The sequence below is a fragment of the Gallus gallus genome, chromosome 3, assembly GCF_016699485.2.
Source record: "Gallus gallus isolate bGalGal1 chromosome 3, bGalGal1.mat.broiler.GRCg7b, whole genome shotgun sequence".
In the NCBI taxonomy this organism is placed as follows: domain Eukaryota; kingdom Metazoa; phylum Chordata; class Aves; order Galliformes; family Phasianidae; genus Gallus; species Gallus gallus.
Genome location: NC_052534.1, coordinates 47,596,213 through 47,622,282, shown reverse-complemented (window position 1 = coordinate 47,622,282; position 26,070 = coordinate 47,596,213). Strand labels below are relative to the sequence as shown.

The window sequence follows — 26,070 nt, the reverse complement described above, 5'->3', positions numbered from 1 at the left end:
AGAGAGAACTAACAATCACAAGCACACAATAAATAAATAAATAAATAAATTGGATGCAGCCTCTCAAAGAAATCCTTTTCTAAACGTAGTGCCCAAGCCAGCAGCATTAATGCAAGCTAACACGTATTGTAGCCCACACACACACACAGAAAAAAGGGGGAAATTTCCATGATTCGATGTAACACTTGGCATATCTCTACAATACCTTGTAGGTTGTCACAGCTTGTGTATGAGCTCACGTGACCAGAAACTTTAGCAGAAGCGCAACATCCGATTGAGTTTTTTCAGAAGATGATCCAAGGGAACAGGGACTTCACCTTCCATTACATCTTCTCTTTAGGAGAAAGGAGAACCATAGCAATAATTTTGGCAGATGGACCTGTATTTTACTTCCCTGTACCTTAAACTCAGGGAGCAGATTTACAATGGATGAGAGCCCTAGTTATGTCAGGCTCGCAGGCTTCACTCTTTTTCTCAAAAAGCATCATTTATTTTGGGCGAGATGATGCACTTATAGACAAATTGTAGAATCACAGAATGGCCTGGGTTGGAAAGGACCTCAAAGATCATCAAGTTTCAACACCCTCGCCATGGGAAGGGTTGCCAACCACTAGACCAGGCTGCCCAGAACCACATCCAGCCTTGCTAGATGTTCTGCTGCATAACCATGCACATATAGACCATCGCCAATCCCATAAGCACATGTTAGCAGGGAACAGTAAATACAGCAGACTTGATCTTGGGATACCTCCCTGTGGGCTTGGAAAGCCTTACCAAATTTCTCTTGCTACAACTTCAGTGTTGCTCATATCTGAAAAATGAGATTTAAACTATTCTGGATAAATCTTTCGGTGCCACAGTTCTGCCTCCCATGTAATACATGCATGTTCTGTGATGGCCTCACCCTTCTGAGCAGAATAAAAAATCCACAGCTGTTATGCGCTGCCAACCTTTCCTGCAGAACTTGCCATAGAGAAGTTGAGATTCTGAGATGAATCTTCAAAAGATCTAGAGGCCCTCTGGTAAAAGAGAGTCATGAGAAAACTCAGAAGTACTCAAATCCTTCCAAGAGTTCCTGTTCTTAAAACAACTCAGTTTATTCACAAAGGGATTTGAATCCTCTGAAAGTCAGAAAACAACATATTTTCCTATTATGGAATTGGAAAGAGTATTTCCACTGATTGTGCTTATCACCGATCATTGCATCCACTCACTTCAAGGCATCCAAAGATCAGGCAGCTTGTTTTTATCCTTTCATTCTAAAACTAATTTTCATGGCTGAAGAGTTAAGTAACATATTTACAGCTTTTGACACTACCTTCAGCTTTATAAAACAAGCCAAGGAGCACAGTTTTTGTGTAGACTGTCTTAGGTGCGATTGACAAAATGGCGAATAAACTTCCTCTGGGGACATGTGCTGTTACTCCTTCCCCATCTTGCTTGCACACATAGAAAAGGGAATTTGTTTCATAATACAGTAAATAATAACATAATTAAACACTCTGCATAGAGTATAAACTGCCTGTTCTCACATGCTCATTGTTTCTTCTGGATAATTTTGAAAGTTCAGAGATTGAAGACATAAATAGCTTGTTCACATTCCTATTTGTATTTTCTCTTTTCAGAACAGGATGTTGGGCGACAAAGAAGAAAACACCACCCAGGCAGAATGTAAACTCACATGTGCTATCACCTCTGGCACAGTGTTCAGCTTCCCTCAAAGTATGAAAAAAGCAGGGAGATTACACCACCTTCTGGACAAAACTTTTTAAGTCACACATACAACTATTTTCTTTCACATACTGGATGGGAACACACCACCAAAGCATTATACAGTTAGCTATCTCCCAAGGCAAATTTCATATTTTACTTCCACACACAGTTCAGAACTTTCCTTTTCTACAGAAGACTTTCACACAGAGTGATTGCTCTCGAGATCTGCTCCCCTAGGCAATTTTAGGGAAAGCAGAAAGCTGTTTTACAGGGAAAGGTAAAGAAGTCTCTGAAGATTTCAAATTTTCCCAAGTTCTGTTTTAAGAAAGTAAGAGATGAAAAGAAGCGATGCAAGGAATTTGAGAATTTAAATTTGATCTCATCCAAGCTGCTTTTCTTCTCACATCAAGAGCAAAGATGTTTGTAGGTGAGAGAAAGATTGTGCATTTATGCACAAGAGGTGAGAAAACTTCTACTTTCCCTTCCACTCAGCATTCCCAGCTCTGCCCTCTCCAGCAAGTACGGCTCATAAGAAGCAGGCAGAATTTAGAAGCTGCAGATGGCTAGTTCTAATTTTTTCTTAATTTCATTTCATTTTGTACTGAACGAAGGCAGAACATAAGATGATGACTGTTCAGAGATGCTGCAGAGGAAGCACTGCCTCCTTCCATAAGATTTCTTTCAATCTTCCTTACCCAGAGTTTTTGTTCTTAGAGGTCAGGACTGCAAAGATTTTTCTCCCATTTCTTGGAGTGAAAAAACAGTGGGATCCTTCCTACCTTCCCTTTGATTTTCCCATATCATAGCAACTTTCCTAGCAATGACTGAACATTTCCAGGTGCACAGCATCTGCATCATTAATGTTGGAGCACTCGAAGAACAGAATGGCAGAAAGATTTTGCATGTAAAGTTACTCCGTAACTACTAGAGGCCTTTCACATTGCAAAGGAATACTTTCAAATTCTGAAGGAAAATTAATCCAAGGTTCCGCAATTGGACTCTATCTGCTCCAGTGCTGGCGAAAAAAAAAACGAAAGGCAGAACAGTGAGCAACTTTTAGTGCGATAGCAAAGAAACGTAGTAAACAAAGTTACCTATCTATCTATCTCACTATCTTCCCCCACTTCTCATGTCTTGTCAAAAGCAGCTGTGGCTATCAAGTTAGAAGGTGTTTACTACCTCGGACAAGACAACCACTACAAGAACAGCCTGATTTGACATCAACATTAACAAGATACTTAATATCAAGGAGAGTAGAAAAGGAAAAAGAAACAGGAACCCCGTAGCACTAAAGAATGCCACAAGATTAGAAGGTTCCATTGAAAGCTTCAGCACAACAAAGGTTTTCACAGCATTGCATACTGTTGTAAAACACACGTCAAAATAGCATATGGATTTCCTCAGGGCAACATTTTATTAATGCAATGAAGGAAATTATTCTTCTTGTGTCCTCAGACACTAAAATTTCTTACCTTCTTTCACTGTCTCCTCCTGTCAGCTTATGCAAAACATAATGAAATACATCACTGGTGTCACCAACAAATGCACTTAAGTCACATTACATTTAACAGTTTTCTCTGCCATTATACACGGGCAGACAGCTGCACTTACATTTCTTTGCCGTAATACTCTGCTATCTATCTGACCAATAGAGTCACAGTTTTACTGATCCTTTACTTCAGAACAATAGCTGTGACGTATATTTGACAGTAAAAAAGCTCTGGGCTTTGTTTTCTTGTCAGAGGACAATAAGCAAGAAATCTTTAATAGATGTTCTTAACTGCTGCCTCAGATGAGAAATTTTACTGCAGACAAAGAGGAGACAGAAGACACTTTAATAAGGTTTGCGTAGAGAAAATACAAAATAGAGATGAGGAAAAAGAAAGATTTGGTATTTTCTGATTTGTAGTATCTCCAGTCTACACTGAAGGCTCCTGACAATAACACATTTGCATGGATGAGGTGTAGTGAGCTGGTGTTCGCTCAAAGCAACTGTAATGATGAGGAGAGTCCCAGCTTTGGAAAGAAGAAGGGGCTTAGCCCAAAACTCGCACAGTTGTCTTCTGAATGCTTGCCAAGCGCAACCACAGGAATGTCCAAAGGTCACCATGCACAGCACTCATGGTTTTATGGACTTGAGTACATCCAGCATTTGACTATTTACAGTGAGTGAGAAGCAGGTGCTCTTCGTTTTTTTTAAGACTATGATATTGGTGAGACAGCAACCACCAATTTTCTACCTTACTTTACTTTGCATATAATCCACTAAAACAGTATTGGATGGAAACTGCCTTCTTTCAACTATTTTCTGCTTTGAAGCAGCTCTATAAATCCAATTGTTTAAAAGTGTCTCATCTATAACAAGTGGGCTCTAGTACAGAGATCCACTAGCCTGTGAGTGACTGTGAGGACCTTCCATACATGGTCCTCTACTGTATTTTTCTCAACTGACTGTGTTCATCCGATAAAAAAGTAAGTTCTGGAAAAGCACTGCCTTTTTTATACAAAGAGAAGAAAGACTGCCATAACAGTATATCAAAAGTACATTTTATATAACTAATTTGCAAGTGTCAGTTGCGACAAGAAAGTTGGGTTTAGCCTGACTTATCTGCTGCTTGCGGGGTCACCATGCAGCTGGGCTGGAGAATAGTATCCCTTCCTCCCAGCATTTCATGATGCAACAGCAGAGGGTGTTGCAGATCAGGTCTAAGGTGCACTGAAAAGAACTATGTAGCATTTCTTACATAGCGCTTGGATTCTTTTTTTTCTGACTGATTCTGTTAAGTCTTTTGTAAGCATTTGCACCAACTCTGAAATAATCTGAAAATAATTTATGACTTAAAATAAAAGATCTTTGCATGTATGAAAAAAGCAGATTTAACACAAACATGCTGCTTGATAAACTATTCCTCAATCTTACTCAGTGTATGCTAAAAAAGAATTCAACTTTAACCCCCGTGAGGAATACAGGAGGAAAGGGATGAATCTTCATACAATATTGGTCTTATGCATGAAATCCCAGAGAAGAGGAAATCACTGCCCTGAAATGTGGGATCAAATCTCCCAGAGATACTGCAATATGCATGGAGAGAAAAAAGACTGTCCAGCACTTATTCATTCTGAGAGACTGCTTATTTCACATTTCACAATTTCAATGGCACCCTGGTGAAAAATTAAGCCCCAGTGAGCTGTTTTTAGCTTCCCAAATTGGAAGAGAAGTGAAAATCTATGTTGCATAGAACAGCTGAAAAACTATATATTCCCATACAAAAATCTGCTGACCGCGGAAAGCATCCTTCTGTTGATTCTCTAACTCCTTCTGGCCTAGCATCTGTACAGAAAAAATGCAAGGAAGACTTCCACATGCTAAAAATACAGGTCTCGTTATTTTAAAATTCACAAAGAAAAGACAATGCCATTCTTTCTCTATAATATTTGTACATTGCTTAATACAAAACTTTCAAAGATGCATCCCAGAAGGAGGGACTGGGTGACAGCCACGCTCTGAAGCCTTTCATTTCTTCAAAACAACTGATTACTATTACAGCTGCTCTCAATCAAAAGCCAGTGATAAGCTTCATGCATCACAAACAAAATTCAGTGTTTGATTCATGTGTTTTTAATATACAAATTAGTACAAAACATACCGTTCAGTGGCTGTAGGCATTTCAATAGACATGAATGCAACAGTCACCATGCAAGAAGCAACTTTTACCCCTTCTTGGTTCATAACACATTAACAGCCCAATCAAATGTAATCAGCAGACCAGTTCTGCCAAAATGACATGCACAGCTCCACAGAAGCATCTTATTTCTTGATTTAAGCATAGGGCACAAAACAGTTCTCCAGACAGGCAGAACAAAAAATAAGCATTGGAAGGAATGGACTGGACACAAGAAGAAAACCCCTTCAGATTGATGCTGGGGTACAAGTTAAGATGCTGATTAAGTACTTCTGTTTTCATTTCTCTACTGAAGTTCACTCAACTCTTTATTGCTGACCGTGCACTCTACTCAGTGTTTCTTATGTATTCTACTTCTTTACTTCTACTCTATTCTACTTCTATTTCTTCTACTCGTTTCTTCCTTATGTAGATATTACTGACATCTTGAGTGTTGACACTTGTTTGAGAGCTGAACATGTCAGAAATAAAAGAAGAAAAAGCCACTCTGGAGATAATGGTGAGGTTTTGGGGCATGTGGCAAGATTACTGGAGCACTAAGTGATTGCCTGGGAATGAAAACCACTCGATGACGTTAAGAATAAATGTAGAATACATACCCTTCCCCATCAATCAAATCTGCTCTCTAAAATGAATATAAATCTCTTCACTGACTACATAAGACAGAAAAACTTACCTTTCAGTGGTCCTCCAGATTTTGCCAACAGTTGTGTGAATGGAATATTTGTAACAGAAAGTTACCTGGGTTTTTGTAGATGCTGAGGACATCCTTGAAATAATGAGGTAAGAATCTTTCTAATAAAAGCAGCACATCCTCCAACTCCTCCAGAATCCCCACAAGCAGGAAGTTTTCATTAACGTTCAGCTTTGCTCTTTCAAGGGCCCATTCACCAGGTTCCCTGTATGAAATTGAAGGTGGGAGAGGAATAAAGATTAAAAAAATGGGAGGAGAAGGGGTGTTTAAATACACAATTACTTCAGAAATTCAAGTTAAATATGCAAATGTAAGCAAATAAAGTGAAAATACCTACAGAAAAAAAAATGTTTGTAAAGGTACTTAAAGACAAAAGAATGAACATGTGAGAATTCATTATAAATGCCAAAAGAAAATATGGCTTCTGTATAAATTTTTGGAAATACGCACAGTTCCTTCTATTATGGAGAAATTGCAGCAATCAATAAATATAATACCTTGAAGTTGAACAAAGTTAATAAGGGATTTGCTGTGATCAACAATATAAAAGCATTTCAAAACAAGAAGGTATTTAAAATTGTTCACATATTGCATAAAAGTTTACTATACTACATGAATAATAAAAGCAACATGTGAATGGCATAAATAGACACATCAAACGTGAATTAGTTCAATTACAGTGGTAGAAGGCTGCACTTTACATAATTTTAAGCACGATCCCTATTTATTGCATGGAAACCTGGAATTCCCAAGATATAGATCTGCTATCAGCATCTGAGCAGAACTAAAAGGTACGCATTAAGAGGTTAAGGCACAGGTAAAATGAGTACGTAAGGTCACTACCAACTCAGAAGAGGAAAATCCAGATGATTACATCCAGATTCGATACATTATTCAAGAGTGAAATCAAATAAAAAGGAGAATACTACATTTGTCCGTTATCCTTCTTATTCCAAAATATATTTATGCATGCAGTTATCACGTGCATCATTTCATTGTACTTACAATTTTCTACTGTACTTCAAATAACTATTGCCCCCAATTAACAGTTTTTGACAAAATATTGTCAAGGGATATTGCTGAGCAGATTGGGATTCCTCATATATTTATTTACCTGCATCTTGGATGCTGTCCACAGAAATAGGGTATGATATAAAATAACCTGGGATTGGAACATTCAGGGTAGTTTTCAAGGATACACACATTAATGTCCTGTGGGTGAAAAAATAGAAAACGAAGTCGATTACTGTGTTTTCTCTATCAACAATTGTTTTCTTTTATCTCATACCTTACACAGCATCTCAGAATCACAGAATTTTGCTGAGGCTACACTAAATACCTTAGAAACAATCCACTGTTCATTTAATACTTTTAAACTTTACTAGAAAGCTGCAGGAGAAAAAAGTGATCTCTTTTCATCATGTCTTATTGCAAATAACTGGGATTAATCCACGATTCAAAGCAGGACAAATGGATTGACTTTCTCAGTGAGGTAATATAAAATATTCAGGATATTATTTTCAGACTTTTCCCTGGGGCATATTCAAAAGAAACAAAACATGTAGATCAAATTAAGACTATTATTTATTTTATTCTGCTTCATACAATGACAGGAATGAACAAATATATGTTGTAATTCACACAGCTTGCTCGTGATATAAAAACAAATCACTGATTGCAATGCAGGACATCTCTGAGATGTTCAGAAATGAGCCTATCGTATAAAATACAGAAGTATTTTATCACTTTCCTGATTCATCAGTCATAAGAACTATTTATGGTTTCTCAACAGATGAGGCATAGCTACTGAACCCCAAGGAACTGCATCCCACTTCCCATTTTACTCAGCTCAGTGATAAACATTCCCTAAAGCGGGATTAAATTCCACTATCCTTATCTAGCCTAACAGAGCCTTATTCTGCAGGCAGATTCCAATGAGACTTATAGGGAAAAATGGAAGGCAACATAGCAAAGACAAAAGAATCACATCTTCGCAAAAGTTGTCTTCCTCATCTTTCTTCAACACATGCTTCTACAACGCAAAGGGATTGGTAAAACAATGAATAATCAGATGCATACTTTATCAAGTAAATGAAATGGGGCAGAGATCATTTTAATGTTCAAATACCCTCTGAGAGCCAGAACTGCTCAGCAGCATGGGAGATACAGAGAGCAACCCCTGTGCCAGTGAATGCCCTGGGCAGTCCCAGGGCAGCGTGCAGTATGGAGTCTGGTGGCAGCATTGGCTCCACCTTCCATAGAGAAAAGCTCTTCCCAGAACAGAAGCCCTAACTTCATTAGTTTCACATCTAGGGCCAAAAGCCTGTTAAAAATTCACTCTTGTTTCCTCCCGTCTTACCCGTATGTAAATCAGATTTTGTGGATGTATCAGAAGATCAAGGGTTGCAATTAGATTACATGGTGAAGAACTATCAAAGAAAACAGCATAAAAACTGCCACCTGGCATACAAGTAGTCCACCTCCCCTGCTCCTCACAGTGCATTCAAGCACACTGAGAAGGGTTTGCTTTACACACGTATTATAAGATTTACATCCAAGCAGTAATTTTTAAAGTCAAGGCTCTGAGTTTAAATTAACCCTTTTGAGTCACTGCTACAAATATTACTGAGAAATTTACTGGTAGCACAGTTAATGTGCTCCTTCTATGATCTCCATAGTTCTTTCATGTTCTTTTTTAAACACAAGAGTCTTTATCGCTGCCTTTCAGTACATAAATGATGCTTATAAGAAAGACGGCAAAAACCTTTTTACCAGAGCCTGCAGAGATAGGACAAGCAGCAATAACTTCTAACTGGAAGAAGGTGGATTTATATCAGATGTTAGGAAGAAATTCTTCACTCAGAGAATGGTGAGACAGTTCTCTGGTTGTCCAGAGAAGCTGTGGTGCCCCATCCCTGGAGGGCCTCAAGGCTGGGTTAGATGGAGCCCTGGGCAGCCTGAGTTGGTAGATGGCAGCCCTGCCCATGGCAGGGGGTTGGGGCTGGGTGGGCTTTGGGGTCCCTTCCCACCCAAGCCATTCCATGATTCTACGATAGTTAAAAGTGGCAGTTTTTTAAGGTTCGTTGTATTTTTATTATAGGCATTATCAGAGATGATTCAGGGATACATACTCTCCAGTTTCCATAATAACACAGAGTCTGGCAATGAATTTATAATTCACAGCAAGGACATTTATTTCTTTGCAAGAATAATGAACATGGTGAGTCAGAAAATAATATTCCTGAGATTAAAAAAAAGATTAATATCCAGTACAAGAGTCTAACAGGTTCCTCCTTCTCCTTCTGAAAGTTGTATTTGGTTAATATGGCCAAATAAAACATTCATACAATAAAAACACCGTACATTCACAAGATAAATGCTGCAGCTTTAACAAGTCAATAGCTTATACTTAATCAAAAATAAATGTTTAGTATTCCCTTGCAGTGTCAACAGCTGAAGCTGTAGCATTACTGAAACAATTGGGACTACACTAATCTAAACCACGCAGTGGCACTTCCCTTCAGGTTTCATTTGTGAAAGAAATGCACAAGGACCTAAATGCAATAAAGGTTTAAGATAATGCTCACGCACGTTTTCATGTGAATTTCCACCACATAAAGGCACACCCTTCACATTCCCAACATCAAAAGCACGGGGCTTGCTCTGTGGTCAAAAGGCTGCCTCATTTCAATATGCTTTTACTATCGCCATTACAAAAAGCAGTGTTATTTACCTACATCTGATCTGTATTACGGCTGCTGGTTTCAATATATCTGCAGCACCCGTTTTCCTTTCCTGTTTTAATGGATTCTTAATTTGTGAGACAAATCACCAGCATCCATCCATCCCCTCAGAGGAGATTTCACTGAGTGATATGTGAATTACCATCGATATGTGATGATATGTGGAGTTACCATCTTTAACCAAGCGGGCAGGGGGAGTGTGTGCAAAAGCAAGCCTGGCTGGAGGTGTGTTACTCATCACATTACACAAACCTACATGAAGCTGCTCTTTGGCTGCTGGATGACTTGCACCAGTTCCTGCTTTTTCTGGGCACAAAACACTAAGGTGATATTACGTTATTCTAAGCAACATTATTCTGTTATCCCAAGCCACATTCATGCTACATTTTTTCCATTAAGAGCATGTTTTCCTAGCAGGATATAGATCTTCCAGGGCAGAAAGTTCTGTGAGACAAAAACTTGCAAGCTGACAGATGACAGCTTTTTGCATTTAGATCACTGGAGGAGTATTCAAGAAAAAAATAATTCAAACACAGCTGAGAAAGATATAGAAAGAAAGAAACAGAGCTACTTTGATCACACCCTTCCACAACAAAGAAAGGGATTTTGCTTTATTCCACAGCTCTCAACCACAATCCACGCTGCTCACATCCCGCTGGGCTCTGTCTGCAGCGACACAGAAGGCTCCCCAGGAACCAGCACTGGCCCTGCTGCAGCTCTGGGTTTGTCAGTAACAGAAAGAATTTCTTTAAAAAATATGTATTTTTCTATTATTGTTACAATTTGGGCTGAAATGGCATTTTGGTAGCGTCTGCTTCCATCTGTACAACTGCTCTTCATAAAGAAATTGTCGTGTGCCTTAATACGTTAATCTGCAAACAAGACAGACCTATCAGAAATACATCAAAGACATTTTACTATTTTTAAGCTAATAACTACACAGCTATTTTATTTGCTCTCGCATATGTCAACAGGGAAGTCTGCATGTGCCGAAAAAAATAACGGACACAAAACCTGTTCTGGAATTTTAGTGCTGTCACTAAAAGGGTAAACTTCCAAGCACCTTCTGTAAAACATAAGGCAATTTACTGAAGTTAATGTCCTTCTCAGTGTCGGAATCAAAAGTTATAGAAAGGCCAGATTCTGCCACGGATGTATGGTAATTCTTAGTATCACTAACAATTTAAAATAAAGACTAACAACTCACAGAATCACTAAGGTTGAAAAAAGACCAATAGGGTCATCCAGTCCAAGCGTCAGCCCATCCCCACTATGCTCACACCACGCCCCTCAGTGCCACATCCACATGGTTCTTGAAGACCTCCAGAGACAGTGACTCCACCACCTCCCTGGGCAGCCTGTGCCACTGCAGCACCGCTCTTTCTGAGAACAATTTTTTCCTAATATCCAACCTAATACACACATACCCGGCAAGTATTTTTCCATTAATCATCCATTAACCTGGGAGAAGCCAAAAAGTGGCCGTTCCTTCTCTCAAAGACTTTTCAATGCCTGCCCTGGTGTGGATACTGCAGCTCCCATGGCAGAGTCAGGAGACCCTGCTACAGCCCAGTCACAGTGCAGGTTCCTTCTTTGGGTCTGAAGGCAGCAGATGTGAAGTGCAGGTGTGTCACGGAAGCTACAGAGTAAGCAGCGAGCTAAATAAATACCTTTCAAGTAGAAATATACTCATGAGAGGAAATGAAATAACATGATGTGGAAAACCAGTGAGTGTGCCCAGTAGACGGTGACCTCTGCTGCCCACAAGGCTGCTCTTAATACAGTGCCACAGTCAACGGCCCAGTCTAGTCCTCACCATGGGCAGCCAAGGAAAATTCTTCTACACTGCTGAGAGCCCCCAGAATCCTCTCAAGGCTTTTCAAATGCTTTCTCACTTGCTCAGTGTTCGTAAGGAGGTCAAGCTGACCATTACATCCCTCGGACAACTTTGCATCATACAAACTAAACACAAGCACAGAAATGAAAGATAAAATAACCCGCCTCTTTCTCTGACTCCTGCCTGTGGATCGCCAGGTACCACAGAGCAATGGGAATGAAAATGCAAACAAAACGGCTCAGAAAATGGCGTGGAATTGTAAACATGAGAGGGAAGAAGGAAAAGCGTGGGTGGAGACAAGTTGTATGGGATCTCTCTGAGCCAGCTGATTGTCCTCTGGAGACCACAGCACACTCGTATGAGCTATTTGGACACTAACAGCAGACTCCAGAGAGAGCAGTGGTACTTCAGGGAGAAGTTCCCAAGAGATGGCAGAGCTGGTCTAGCTAACCAAAATGCAGTTTTCTGTCCCCAGTTGTCCCCTTTGCACCAGCTGTGATGGCCCCTTCACACCCACACATGCTCAAAAGGCCAAAGAATCCCATCTCTCAGAAAGGCCGCAATGATTCCCACCACAGTACAGCTGTACCATGACTGCACAGGGCACATCCTGCCTTCAGCAATACAGGTCACATCGGATATCTTCACTCACACTGTTCATTTATTTTGGTTATTTCATTCATGTGGTCATTGCAGTGACAAGGAAACTGCCACCAGAGCGTGTGCTCGTGTCACTCAGGCACCAGCTGACTGCTGGGCCAACATACTGCTGATACGGAGACATCCATCCCTGCTCATACACGCACCTGGCAGCTGCTGGGGCTGGAGCCACTCCAGTTATTTTCTTCTGTGGCACTGAGAGGTCCACTGGTACCACCAGGACTTCTCCTCCCTTCCCCAGGAATGACCTCTTTTGCAGTGCTAGTATGCCTTTTCCATTTGAAGGCCGAGTGGTAATGTTGCTTTACCTCTGACGAACACTACAAAGCTGAGTTAAGGTTTGTGTTTTTAAACTGGCTTTTAGTCACAGACAATGTTCCCTTCAACTCTTACACTTTGCATGCCTGTTTCTGAAGAGATACAACTCCGAATGCTCTGTACAACTCTGAAAAGGCCACACAGACATTTTACATATTTGCAGGTATTCAGCTTCCCTTCTTCCATGTATTTGTCAGGAGCTGAAACGTGCTTTTAAAAAGAACCCTTGATCTCCTAAACTCCCAGGAAAGTTTAACAATCATTTCTTCCAGAAGTTGCTCTTCACTTAAAGCTAAATCATGTATTTGATAAAAAGCAGCAGCAAAACCAAATAGAGAATGAAGTGAAAAAAGAGAAAAATGGAAAAAACAGCCTTCTCGTCAGCCACACTCCTGTAAGGCACAGTGTGCTGGTGGTGAAGGAGACAATATGACAACCTACACAAGAGATCAGAGGAACACCTGTTAGAAGGTTTCAAGGACTCTGAGCAGCAGCAAGAGCAAAGGCACCCTGCAGAGCCAGCTCATTTGATTCAAGCTGCTGTCCTCCAGCCATCTTAGTGAAAAACAGAAGTTGTCATGTAAAACAAAGTGATGCACGCTTACAAAAGACTTACTGAATATATAAACACATTTTTTACTCCAATTAATTTTTCACTTAGTAATTTCAGACAATCCTAGCCTTTTCCTTTTTTCCAGTTCTTCAAATGCTTCCTACAACCCCACTTCTGCTTTCGAAGCATCAGCTAACCCACTCCCTTTGGCAGGTGAGACTGCTTACCTACCCATCTCTCTCATCCAGATAACTGCGCTTCACTCAGAAGAGCAGAAATCCAGACATCAACAAGCGGTGGTGTAACCCTGTCAGTAGTTAAGACCCACGACTGATGCCAATCCCGCACCTTGCACAAGGTCTCTGGGGAGGTGGGCTGGACCCTGGTATGTTTCCAGCAGTATTCATGAGACTATTTTTGAAAGAAAGCTTATGAAAAAGTTACCACATACACAATTGTTCTGGGGAAACCACAGATCCCTACAGAGACAATGCTCACAGGCTTGCCTGCTCATTAGCTCTTTTTCATATCTACCTTTCCACTTAGCTGGGCTACTCCATGTCAAAAGGCTGCAGAGACACCTTGTCCCACCTCTGAGAGCAAGGTCCCTCTCTGGTATTACTGGTCTGGGTAGCAAGTCACAGCAATATGTGCACTTGAGGCAAGTCAAGTGTATGCATACTATAAAAATCATATTGAAAAGATAGAGAGAGGAACATCCTTCCTTTAAGAAAAAAGCACTTCACAGACTTGAAAAATATTTTTCAACATTTAATCCGAATGTTAACCCTCCTGTAGTGGTGGTGAAAGGACAGCTTGAAGACCTGCTGCTAAGTATTTCTGTTTCACACAGTCCAGGGTCTCATACGAATGCTGCATTTGAGAAACAGTGTGGGAAGCTCACAGAATCCTTTGCAACCATGACTAAGTGTCAGCACAGGTAGCGTAATAAGGAATACATACAAAGTTCGATATTTTTCATGAGTAACTGCATTGGTGGACTGAATATTAATATTCACAACTTAATGAAACTACACTTTGTTTCATAGCCTATTTTTTCTTTGTTTAAAAATGACTGCACTATTATAGTACAACTGTTCAAGAGAAAATTCTATTATGAAAAGCTGGAGAAAGAGACGAAGAGATTTTCAACTACTAGAATACTCCTTAAGCCCTCCTTTAATTTTGTTGACATGAGAAAACCTGACATTTTGAAGCTAGTCTGGGGTAGCTTATGGTTTGCTTAGATTTAAACCATGCTGTCTTTACATCAGCGTGGATTTCCTTGATTTTTATTTTTTTATTTTTTTAAGGATAATTCTGTGTTTTCTTTGAATTGACTTTCCACTTTTTTTCTCTCTCTTTTTTCTGGCAATATACGTGTTTTTCATTTTTTCCCCCAGACCACATAAGCAAATACGTTGCCAAGTTGAATTCCCACTTTTTTCTTTTTGATGGACTCTTTTGGCTCAGCTTATTTGCCTGCCTTTCCTGCCAACAATATATTCAGCTCTTCTTCCTGGCACCTTACCAAGTGAAGCAGCACCTAACAAAACAGCGTCTTCTGCTAACTGTCTACATGTTCATTTAGCAAGGCATACACTGTTTATCCATATACAAATTTTTGCTGGCACTAACTTAGCAAAGGCGATTGACTGCCCACAACACAAACATGTATGTGACAAACACCAAACCCTTTTGCAGATCCCTATTTTCTATCTAACTCTTTTTGTCAGAAACCTTATTATTGGTTTGTAAACATCCAGTTTCAGCAATTAGAACAGAGTCGCTTCATAGCTCTAAGTGGCACCTTCTCACATCTTCCTTTTCCTTTGCTTTTGTATTTTTCACCTCAAACCATCTTAGTACGGGAAATATATTAGAAAAAAAATAGAAAGAAATTATGCCAAAAAAAGGAAGAGTGGCTGCCAGCTGGAAGAAGTGTGTAAGCATTAAATAACCATCCTGTTATAGAGGGCACAGATCCAGGGAAGACCAAAAATGCAGAGCATTATGCTGCGATCAAGAATGAATCACAGAGGCAACAGCACCGAGACAGTACATTTGTCAAGTCTGCTTATTAACACCTCTTCATAAAAGAACCTGGAAAATTAGTTTGCTCAGATGATGACCCTCAATAAAGTCAATTAAGGATGGCAAATATTCAATTTTGCAAACACTGAACAGGAAATACTCTCTATCTCACTGATTTCTCAGCCCTCATGAATGCATAGGGGCTGGATGCTGGCTAACAGATGCTTGTGAGAAAAGCAGCAACTCAACAGAGAAACACAATGATTTATGCTCACAAAAGGTAGTTCTGGAGCACAGACAAAGTTATTCAGTGACAGATGATGGGCTCAGCCTGGAGAGGACTGCGATGAAGCCAGTGGGACTGAAGCGGGCACAGAAGCGGACGGCAGGTGAGGCTCACCCCAGCAGGGCTAGTGCCACATATAGGGGATGCAGTCTGTGCCCAGACAGTGGCTATGATGGGAGGAAAGGCTGCTCTAGAAAAAGACACAGCCTTAAGAAGCCTTTTAGTCCATCCTTTGTAATGGAGAGCCAAGTTTATCTGAAACTGGTTGTCATTTGTTCAGTCTGTTCATTAAAATGCTCATACGCTCTCTCTCTAATTTTATATCACTGCTTTAATACTCCTAAAGTCAAAAAGCCTTTACTAGTCTCTAATGCGAATATACCTTCACGCAACTTAAAGAAACATCTTTTTGTCTTGAATTTTGGCGAACATGTGGAATAACTGGAGGACAACTGCATTACAGCATATTTTTACTCATCATAAGATTTACATTTCCCTACAGTTATTTCCTTTTTAAGACTGTCTTCTGGACTTTCTACAGTTTCTTAGAAGCCCTAAAACAGAGCACTTTTAGCTTAGCTTTTCCAGCTCCAAGTAAAGCAGAAAAAACCCTGCCGATGCCTTATGTAAGATCTCTTCTGAACAAGAGAGTGCTATGGAGAGAAAGAAGGAATCATTTCACATCTCTGTCTTGTGGAACCCAGCATCTTCTGTTTTGTTTGAGATGTTGGATCCAAGAGACCATATGTGCTACATGTTTTTTTAAAAACCAAATTGGTTAAGATACAGAGGAAACCCATTGTATAGCACTGAAGATCATCACCTCTCTACTGTAATAATGTTAAAAGCCTCGCTGTCCAGCCAAGCACATTATAATACAGGCTCAGTGTGGATATAGTTGATAGCAAGTCCTGATCAGAATTTAGCAATAATGTGCATAAATATTGTTTGGAATGAAAAACTGTATCACAGTAAAGATGTCTCTTATCCCAGATGAGATCTGGATGCTTTCATGTACAGAAATAAGCCCTTTAGAGAGGAATAAGTCAGAAAAAATATCTCAATATGCTTTAGGAAGAATGGATAAAATGAACAGAAGACTGCCAGAACCAGTATTAGAGGGCAATATACTGAACTAGCAATAGGAAGAATCAGCACAGTTTTTTCAAAGCAAGCTGTGCTCCTCCAACTTCGGAGAGTTCTGTGATTCAGTCACTAAAGATGTGATAAAGACAATCCCACGACTAAACTCCCAAGGAGAAGAACAGAGCAGGGATTGATAAGGGTTAGGAAACTAAAGGCAGGAAGTGAAATGTCTAGTTATGGTTTCGAAATGAGACAACGATTAGGGCTGCACTACATCTGTTCCGAGACGTCGCTTCTGCATAACAAAGAAAGCTTAACAGTGAAATAATATGTTTTGCAGAGTATTAATGACAGTGGTAAGAAATCTGATCACAAGGAGTTACAGAAGAACTTTATTGCACTAAATGACCAATTGATAAAATGCCAGAATAAATTCAGGGCTGGTAAAGGTATATTCTGGATGACAAAAGTGTAATTGGATTTTTTAAAAGAATATGAGAGAGAGAGATTCAAGAAAGAAAAGTCTATCAAGGGGGGTTAAATAGAGATCTGCAAGCTGAAGAATGTCAGGAGCATGTGGGAGGACAGCAGAGGGGAGAAGCAGCCTTCCAGTCACCCCTCAGTCTGTACTGGTGCTCCTGTCTCACCCAGGGTAACCAACTGTACTTTCAATTCTCTGTGAGAGATTAATGCAGAAAGTTCTCATATTTGTTCTCATATTTGCATATGATGTTATGTTAATTGCACAGATATAATGAGATCTAAAGTTTTCAAAACATAGCTTGGTTGCTATAACACAGGAAAGCCTATTTTAATAACATGTCATTTCTGTAGTTTCACATGTTTCTCACTCCATCTATCCTGGGACAAATGTTCTCATTCCTTTAAGCCTTGACCTCAATGCTGAGAAATCATGCCCATCAGATCTCAGCAAAAACCTTAAAACACCTATACCAACAGAAACATTGCAATTCTATGACTACCGTAATATCTTGACAATAACATCACGTTGTTTCAGTAAATATTCACAAAGCAATTGTCTCAAGATGAAAAGGTTTGTAAAAAAGGCTGACAAAAACAATTATCAGAGTCCTGAACATTAAAGATGTTATCAGAAAGAAGCAATCCATGAGCCAGAAGAAAGTTAATTCCACTGGCAATAAGCATTAAACTTGAATGCTATTTTACACACCCCCTCAGACAGAGACAGAACCAAAGACAAAGGAAACCATTCCATTTGCACATGCTGTGACAGAAGTTTATGTGACAAGAATCGGGGAGAAAAATGCTTACTTTCTTCACTCTTTAGATGATAGCTTTGATTAACTTTTAGGAATAAATAACAGGCTTCCTTTACAGCAACAAGCTGTGAATGTCTTCCGTCCTCTCGGCCTGCCACACTTGTAGTGGTACTTTACCACAAACCTCTTGAAAGGTGTGAGAAAAAAGACAAGTGTGAATACAACTGTTTTATTACCAGATTTCTGACCAATGCCTTCTGAACTTGAATCCTTTCCTTCATCTCTGAGGTCTGAGATACAAAAAGATTCATAGAGCAGAGAAGAAAACCACATTACTTCTGCATGTGGCTTCCGTGCTGCTACAGCTGGGGATGGTTTCTGCTCTGCTGACCCTACCTAATTTCCCTACTTATATAATCTCCCCGCTGAACAGCTCTAATGCTTTTCTGGATTATTACTTGCTGCATTACTTCCAGCAGTACCATTCTGAATAGCTGAAACAAAATGAAACAAACATACTGATTTCCTTTCTCATTTTGTCACTGTATGGACAACTCCAACTATTTAAAACTCTCAAAACAAGATTTAGAGACATAAAAATGTTCCTGTTTAACTTCTTTTTAGTTTTGAGCCTTGAGTCATCTGCTGAAGTTCTTTTCTACAACCTTGAAAAACAGAAAAATGCCTTCCTGCCCACATGAAAATCCAGAATCTCTATCACCTCATTCCAGGTGCTTCTGCTTCCAAAAATTCTACAAGAAACAAGATCAACCATAAAGTCATGGAAGTTCGTAACTCTGCTGGACTGAGGGGTTGTTTTATCAAAGACATCATCTCTTTGGATTATATTCTGATGAAATTTTGATTTGCTTTTCATTTTTCCTTCAACCATTGATGTGTAGTTTTCTTTTATATTTTTTTCCTTTCTTATAGAGGACAGAGAATTAATTTATTTAAAAAAAAAACTCATTTAGCCACCCATATTCGCAATGGAAAGTTTCCTTTTTGCCACCACTTATTGGATTTTTCCCCAAGAAAAAGGAAATTACTCTTGACAAGCTTAGTTATGAATAGTGGCTGGCTTTGCTTGGATCAGAACTCATAGGAAAAAGTTGTGTTCAAGGTAACCTGGCTAGACTGTGTTTCAATAATTCATCAAGCAGTAGGCAGCTTTGCTGAAACAATGGCAGACCGTTTTCCAGAGTCCCTAATAACAAATAATCAGCTAAACACTCTTGGTTGCTTTTTGGTTCTGCCTTTTCCTTTTTAGGTATAGCAATCACGGTTACAAGGGATATTGGAGCTTTGAAAATACTAGTAAACAAGAGAAAGCTTAGAATAAAAAACAGAAAAAGGGAACACTGCTCTGACTTGAAAGGAAATCTTCCCTGTCTTGAAACAATCCACGGACCACATATTTTCTCTGCTGATACAGAAAGCCTATTGCTTCTTCTAAATGATGGGTTTACCTTCTCATTCCAGACAGTCCCCCACTGCCACCTGTGATAGTTTGTAACTGTGTAGCACCGCCAGCCAACAGGTCTGTGAGTGATGTGTGTTTTTTGAGTTATTCTATTTGATTTTAGTAATCAAAAAAATACAGCATTTAAAAATGTTGACGTCTGTCGAGTAGCCCTTCCTTAAAAAAAGGGGAGAATTATAAAGAAGACAGGAAAAAGATTCCTGGCAGCAATCCTTATCCTCACTTGACTGGCTATAAAGAAACAATGGCAAAATGCTTCAAACCCTACTCAATTACAACAAGTACACGTTTGCAGCTTATCACAGTCTGTTCCCTCAAGTTTCCTGTTGGCAACACCAACCTTTAGCTATACTTTAGTTATTTTGCTATTTAATTCTAATTAAAATTCACCAAAAAAGGCCAAAGGAATCAGAGCATTCATACATAGTTTTCTGAAGGACTCTCAGTGACCACCAGTATCCCTCAGATGCCTGGGTTTGTTTCCATTGGGTTTCCATTTCACTTAGGTGCCAAGATGCCTTACAGTATGTGGTTTGCATCAGTCCTCAACTAAGGGCACAGAAACCATTATTCTTCCCACAATGACTGCAGTAACCACTTGCCAGCTGCCCTTTTGATTGCAATTGCTTATCAGTCTGGCAAAAAAAGGCAATCCATTTACTCACTGCCTGAAGTTCCCTTCATATCCCTTGGGAAAAAAAATGAGCAGGGAGGACACTTACTACCATCCCAGAGCCTCCGTACTAAGAAGTTTTTAACCAAAGTTATTAGTAAGCTGATAACCTCATAATAACTTCTACTCTTAGAAAAAACACTTAAAAAAAATTAAACCATCTGCAGTAATACCCTTTATGCCAAGACGGAAAATCTGAACATCTGGAATATCTGACACCTGAAGGACGCTCCGGGGGTAAAGCACAACAGCTACTTGCCAGGCAGGGCCAAACACTAGAGAGAACATCCAAATTCAGTTGCCAACAAAAACCTGTGGTGTTTGGTATGTAATTAGAAGTTGCAGAAACACAAATGCATGTTTCTACCTCACAGGAGCACAAAGCAAACAAAGCAAGATGAAACAATGAACAACTGTTTGTTGGGAAAACGATTCCCCAGGTCAGATCTCTTCACTGCGTAATGAGACAGAAACAAAATCCAAATTTGTGCCTGTGTTTCATTTTCACTGTTGAACAAAGGGTCCTTTCCTTTATTTGTGTGTGCCAAGTCAGTCAATGATTACAGGCTATTATTCTTTTTTTTTTAATAAAATATGCTACTCTCTTAGGATTCACTGCTTTGTGCTCATGATATTGTGAATTTAAGGACCTTAAAATTTAAATATAATTCATTAAGGTTAGTTACTGTGAACACTATATAGACTTAATTTAACAAAGGAGGATGTCAGTATTTGACACTGCAGAAAAACCAATTCATGTCCTTCTCTATTCAGGAGAGGTACAGGGCTGATTACCAGCAGTGCACAGGGAAGTGCATCTTGCGTGGGGAAGTCACTGAACTGCAAGGGTTGGAAGGGTCCTCTAGAGACCATCAAGTCCAATCCCCTTCTACATCAGGTTCCCTACAATAGGTCGCACAGGTAGGTGTCTAGATGGGTCTAGAATATCTCCATAGAAGGAGACTTCACAACCTCTCTGGGCAAACTGTTCCAGTGCTCCATCACCCTTACTGTAAAGAAGTTCTTCTGCACGTTAATATGGAACAGCAGTTTCCAGGGTTACTTACACTTGAGGCAAAGATCACATGCTCTCAAAATAGGAAGTGTTGCCCTGGAAAACAATCAAGTATGGACACTGGCCACAAATGCCCTCTAATCCCATATGATAATTATTATTACATTCCTGTTATTTATATTATCCTTATTTATTTATTATTTATTTTTATTGTTCCCCTTCCTACGTTTAACTAGTGATAGCTAGACAAATAGCAACAATACCAGGAGATGACCTCTGCACTGAGGACTCGGATTTGAGACTGCTCCTTACATTCCCTCCCAGCAACTCCCTTCTTCCTCCTTCCATCCAGTCTTCCACCCCATTCTTGTTCTTGATCCAAAGTTCACATAACAGCCTAACGTGAAAAATTACACTGTCCAACTAAGCAGGGCAGGCATCTTTTCTATGTTGCTCTTGCAGAGAAGCCAAAAGCCATGGTCTACATTCTTCAAACAGGTGGTATTGGTGTAGGAGTTGCCACAACAGAAGAGTTGTGATTCACAGGCACGAGTAGCTTTATTTAGCCGGGGCAGAAAACCATAAACTGGCTTTAACGCATCTGAAATAAACCTCTGAAATGCCTCCCAGCTCCCCAGCATGGATATGCCCCCCAGCTCTGTCCCCGGGGACATTCAGGGATCCCACGCATCCTGGCTACAGCAATGTGAGCCCAGGTATTGACCAGAACAGCATGCCCCTGGCTCCACGTGTGGCCATAAAGCTGTGGGCAGCTGGCTGGGTGGCAACCACCGCCTGGGGGTTCCTGGGCATTGGCTGGGGGGGGGGGGGGGGGGGTGAGACACTGCATTGCTGGCAGGCCATTGGTTAGTGAGCAGTTGTACTGTTAGCTGGGCTCAGCTGTTAAGTAGGTGCATTGCTGATAACTGTATACATAAATATATACATACACACACACACACACACTTATCACTGCATTTTTGTTTCCATTTTCCTCTTCCATCTTAGTAAATAGTTTTTTTTATCTCAACCATAAGTTCCATTTTGTTTCCAACTCTTTCCCTCTTTCCACTTGGGGGAGAGCGAGCAAACAGCTGTGTGGAGCTGTGCTTCTGCCAAGTTAAGCCACAACGCTTAAAAATATAGAATTTATGCACGTATTCTACAGTTGACAGAAGAGTCCACACCACAACCAAAAAATACACAATTGGAAAAATATTTTGTTGATGACACTCAACTTAAACTAACGATAACACGAGATACCTTAGAATATATTCAGGGCATCACTAAAACTATTTTAACTCTACTGAGTACCTTAATTATCTTAGCCAGACATCTAAAGCACAGCATAGTCTTGAATACCTTTATGAGAACACTGCTATCTCTCATCACACTATCAGCATGCCACAGGCAGGTGACTCCATCAGCCCCAGAGTCCTGAACTCTCACTGCGATTCCACCTCCTGGAAGCTTTACAAGGAAGTTTTAGAGATCGGGATTTCAGTTTATTTCACTTTGCTGGCAGTGCTGACAGCCAGAAAACTAATGTGCAAACCGCAAACGGCCAAGAGGAAGGAGAATGACAGACAAGAAATAAAGCAAGCTAATAAATTCTTTTTTTCCTTACAGGTTGTCCGGTCCTGCAATTTTTGATTCCTGCAAAATGAACACCTGACTGCTTGAAATAGCATTATCACACCATTACCTGAACAAGTTCAATATATTGACTGTTAGGGGTGGGGTGCCTCTCTCTCTATCATCCATAAAGAGCACTAAAAGGTTCTGCAGTTTCTCTCTGCACTGCAACATCAATAAGCCAGTTCTCATTTAAGTGATGAGAGCATAAAGCAACCAGGAGAAACAAACAGATCTACTCCTAGCTAGGAGCGTACTTAAGAAGGTATTTAATAGGGTTTTCTAGAGAAGGCTTCTATGATTTCATTAGACGAGACTTCAAATCTTTTTAATTAAACATTAATAAAACAACAAACACTTCAAAAAGTCAGACTTCCACTGATAAATATATCTGATATCTTAAAAAAAAGTTTATTTGGATTAATGCAGCTCAGTCCTTAAATATAAGAACATAAAATACTGTACTTACAAAAGCTTTAATGCCATGTACTGTCTATTAGTGGTGTTAAGACTCTGTAATAACGTTATGTTTATATGTGACTGGGGGTACTCAGAGCGTGAGACTCTTCTGCTCTTTGGCTTCTGTTATCTCCTGCAGTTTCTAAACAGTTGCGGCAGCCAGAAATTTTCGGTCACATATAATTAACCAACAGAATATTGCATGAAAATATATCTCAAGTTTTCAAATTCTGAAACAAAATACTGTGCATATTACTGGTGGTTGGAACTAGGCCATCTTTGAGGTCCCTTCCAACCCAAGTCATTCTATGATTCTGTGATTTTATGCTGTATCCTGTCTGCATTAAAAGGATGCAATACAGAATGATATAATCAAAAGCACAGTATTAATAAAATCCATATCTTCGTATATTTGCCATTAATATAAGTATGCATTATGAATTACATAAAAGATTTTAGCGCTGCAATCTTTAACAATATTATGTTGCCAATTTACTGCACGCAATTGACTCCAATTAGTAAATGAAAACAGATTAGTAAGACATTTTCTCACACTCATAACTGCATAATGCCATACTGTTAGGAATGCAAATCCATAAGGGAACATTAAAAAATATTGCTTTGTAAGTTACAGTCACCGAAAAGAAAATGTAAGACACGAAAACATTGCCTTTAATATCACTAAGCTGTTTAACTAGTCCCTCCTCCAAGTGAAGTCTGAATTATCTTTCACTTCATGGTCCGATAAATTATTAATATAAAATGGGAAAATCTGGGGAACGATAGTTTGTTTAGAGCTTCAGAGCATACACAGTAGATGAAGAGTTACAAAAACACGACAAAAATTTTGCTGTGAGGAGTTAATACAGCAAAAGGGAACAGCTGGAGACTATTAAAAGCACTCATTAGAGAGAAGAAGCAGCAAACTGTTCTAATTGGGTCAGCTGACAGGTGGCTGTGCTTCTGCAGAACCCTCCCGGCAACCACAGAGATTGATGCTGCTGTGAGATCTTCAGATGAGGGGTGCAGCTGCAAACTGCCCTGCAGCTCAGGATACCCTGAAGGACCTCAAATGACCATTTCAAGTCATCTCAACGCTCAACAATGCACACGGAGCAAAATGACTACTGTATGTTTGGGAAGGAAAGGAAAACATTGAGGGTGCATAAAACATTGGTCTCTTAACTAAAGCTATGAACTCAGTAACTGATATCTCGTATGCACGGTGTGGATATAGGCAAATCATTTTCACCTCTTCACGCCTCCATTTCTCAACTGAAACAATTCTCACTTCATCAGACCCTCCAAAAAGTTTATGGTTCAGACAATTAACATGTAACCTCTGCAGAAAAACACCATACAGAAATGCCCCCACCCACAACCTGCAGGCAACTCTCCCACTCTCCACCCTACTTACTTATAATGAATATCAGAAAAATCCTATATGCAGGTGACCACTTGTTAACTTACTGAGCTCACTCTTTCTTTAGATATATATAATGTATACATATATAACCTTTACATACATATATTTACATATATATATATATATATATATATAACCTCTCCTAGCAAATTAGCAGAATGATATTTAGATCTGGTACGTGAATGAGTTAGGAGCCATGCTTCTAGTGACCCCAAAACTGACAGAGACTAAAGCACATAGGACCAGGTTTCCTGCAACTCAGTCAACAATGCACAGCTCATACTGCTTCCCACCTTCAATCAGCATCAGCAGTTTTACATCAAAGTCACAGCACACATTAAAGAAAGACGGAAAAACCCATACATATATTCTGTATTTGATGTTTCACACTGCAGTTGTAGTAGGTGCTACATAATCACTAATAGACCTTCTGGGAAAGGCAACTTCAATACAAAGCTCTCAAATATTTATGGTTGTCACGCTTTATCAGGACTTTTTCTTACTTTCTGCACTTTCAGGCCCTAAGCTATATTATCTGGTGCATAGCCTTGCTTAGCACAAGCAGTGATCACAGCTGTACTAATAAGAGACTGCTTGCTTTATTTACAGTACTTCAATCTGAAACACAGTTACTACAGCGAGTTTGAATTCACTGTAATGAATTTGTCTCCTCTTGCAGGAATGTAGGATATAGTAACTCTTGCATGGGAATGCTTGAGGCTCTACCTGAAGTACTTGCTCCATTTCAGATCAGCACCCTCTCTGCAATACTCCACACTATAGCGTTGCCACTATTATATCTGGGGGAAGCTTGGAAGTGAACTATTTAAGTGATTGACAGTAACTCACTCCAGCACAAAAAGTGCCAGGTCGGGGCAAGGAGCTCGCTGATCTGAGTGGGAAGTCTCACATTGCAGCAGCTGCCTCCACCGAATCTGACTTGTGAATAAAGGACTTGTTTTCTGTCTTGGCTTTGAATTAAAATTTTGTAAACACAGACATTTGCCGAAACATTTAAAACAATTTATCTGACTCCTGAATGAATGGTTGTTTTCTCTGGAGGAGAGTCAAAGCCTGAATCTCTATTCAGAGAAAATTTCAGATGATTGGTGAACAGTGGAAATTCCTGTCTCTGCTTCTGATCTTTGCAATGTCAGCAATTCTGATTTTCACTGTTTTAAAAAAATAAAAATAAAAAATAAAAGAGCACCCAAGGAACAAAAAGACTTCAAGGTATTTTTTCAGTATATTCCTCCCTTCCCTTTTCTCCCCTAAGGATCAGAGCTGAAAGGAAGGGATGCTTCCATTAGTCACAATCTAATGGCATAGCAGGAGTTCACTGGGTGCAGAACTTTACAAAACTTTATTTTAAAATCTTTTTCTTCCCTTTAAAAGCCCACTTTAAAGAGGTGCTGAGTTCCCACCCTTTCCTGCTGAAGTTTCTGGGACAAAATGCATACCCTCAGCTTTCCAAGAGATAGAGGCAGTGTTCACAGTCACTGACCAAGATGTCAGGGTGGTCTCAAAAATA

At 39.7% G+C, this 26,070-nt stretch overlaps 1 protein-coding gene across 2 annotated transcripts in view; it reads right to left on the bottom strand.

Annotated features, from left to right (window-relative positions):
- Nucleotides 1–26,070, bottom strand: part of UST (uronyl 2-sulfotransferase) — a 158,334-nt gene that overhangs the window by 27,812 nt on the left and 104,452 nt on the right. For both annotated transcript variants that reach the window (XM_015284277.4, XM_025148904.3), the window contains exons 6-7: nt 7,205–7,302; nt 6,138–6,295 (exon numbers count right to left, since the gene is read on the bottom strand). In XM_015284277.4, the coding sequence (XP_015139763.3) occupies nt 6,138–6,295; nt 7,205–7,302 (256 nt within the window). The remainder of the gene's footprint in view (nt 1–6,137; nt 6,296–7,204; nt 7,303–26,070) is intronic.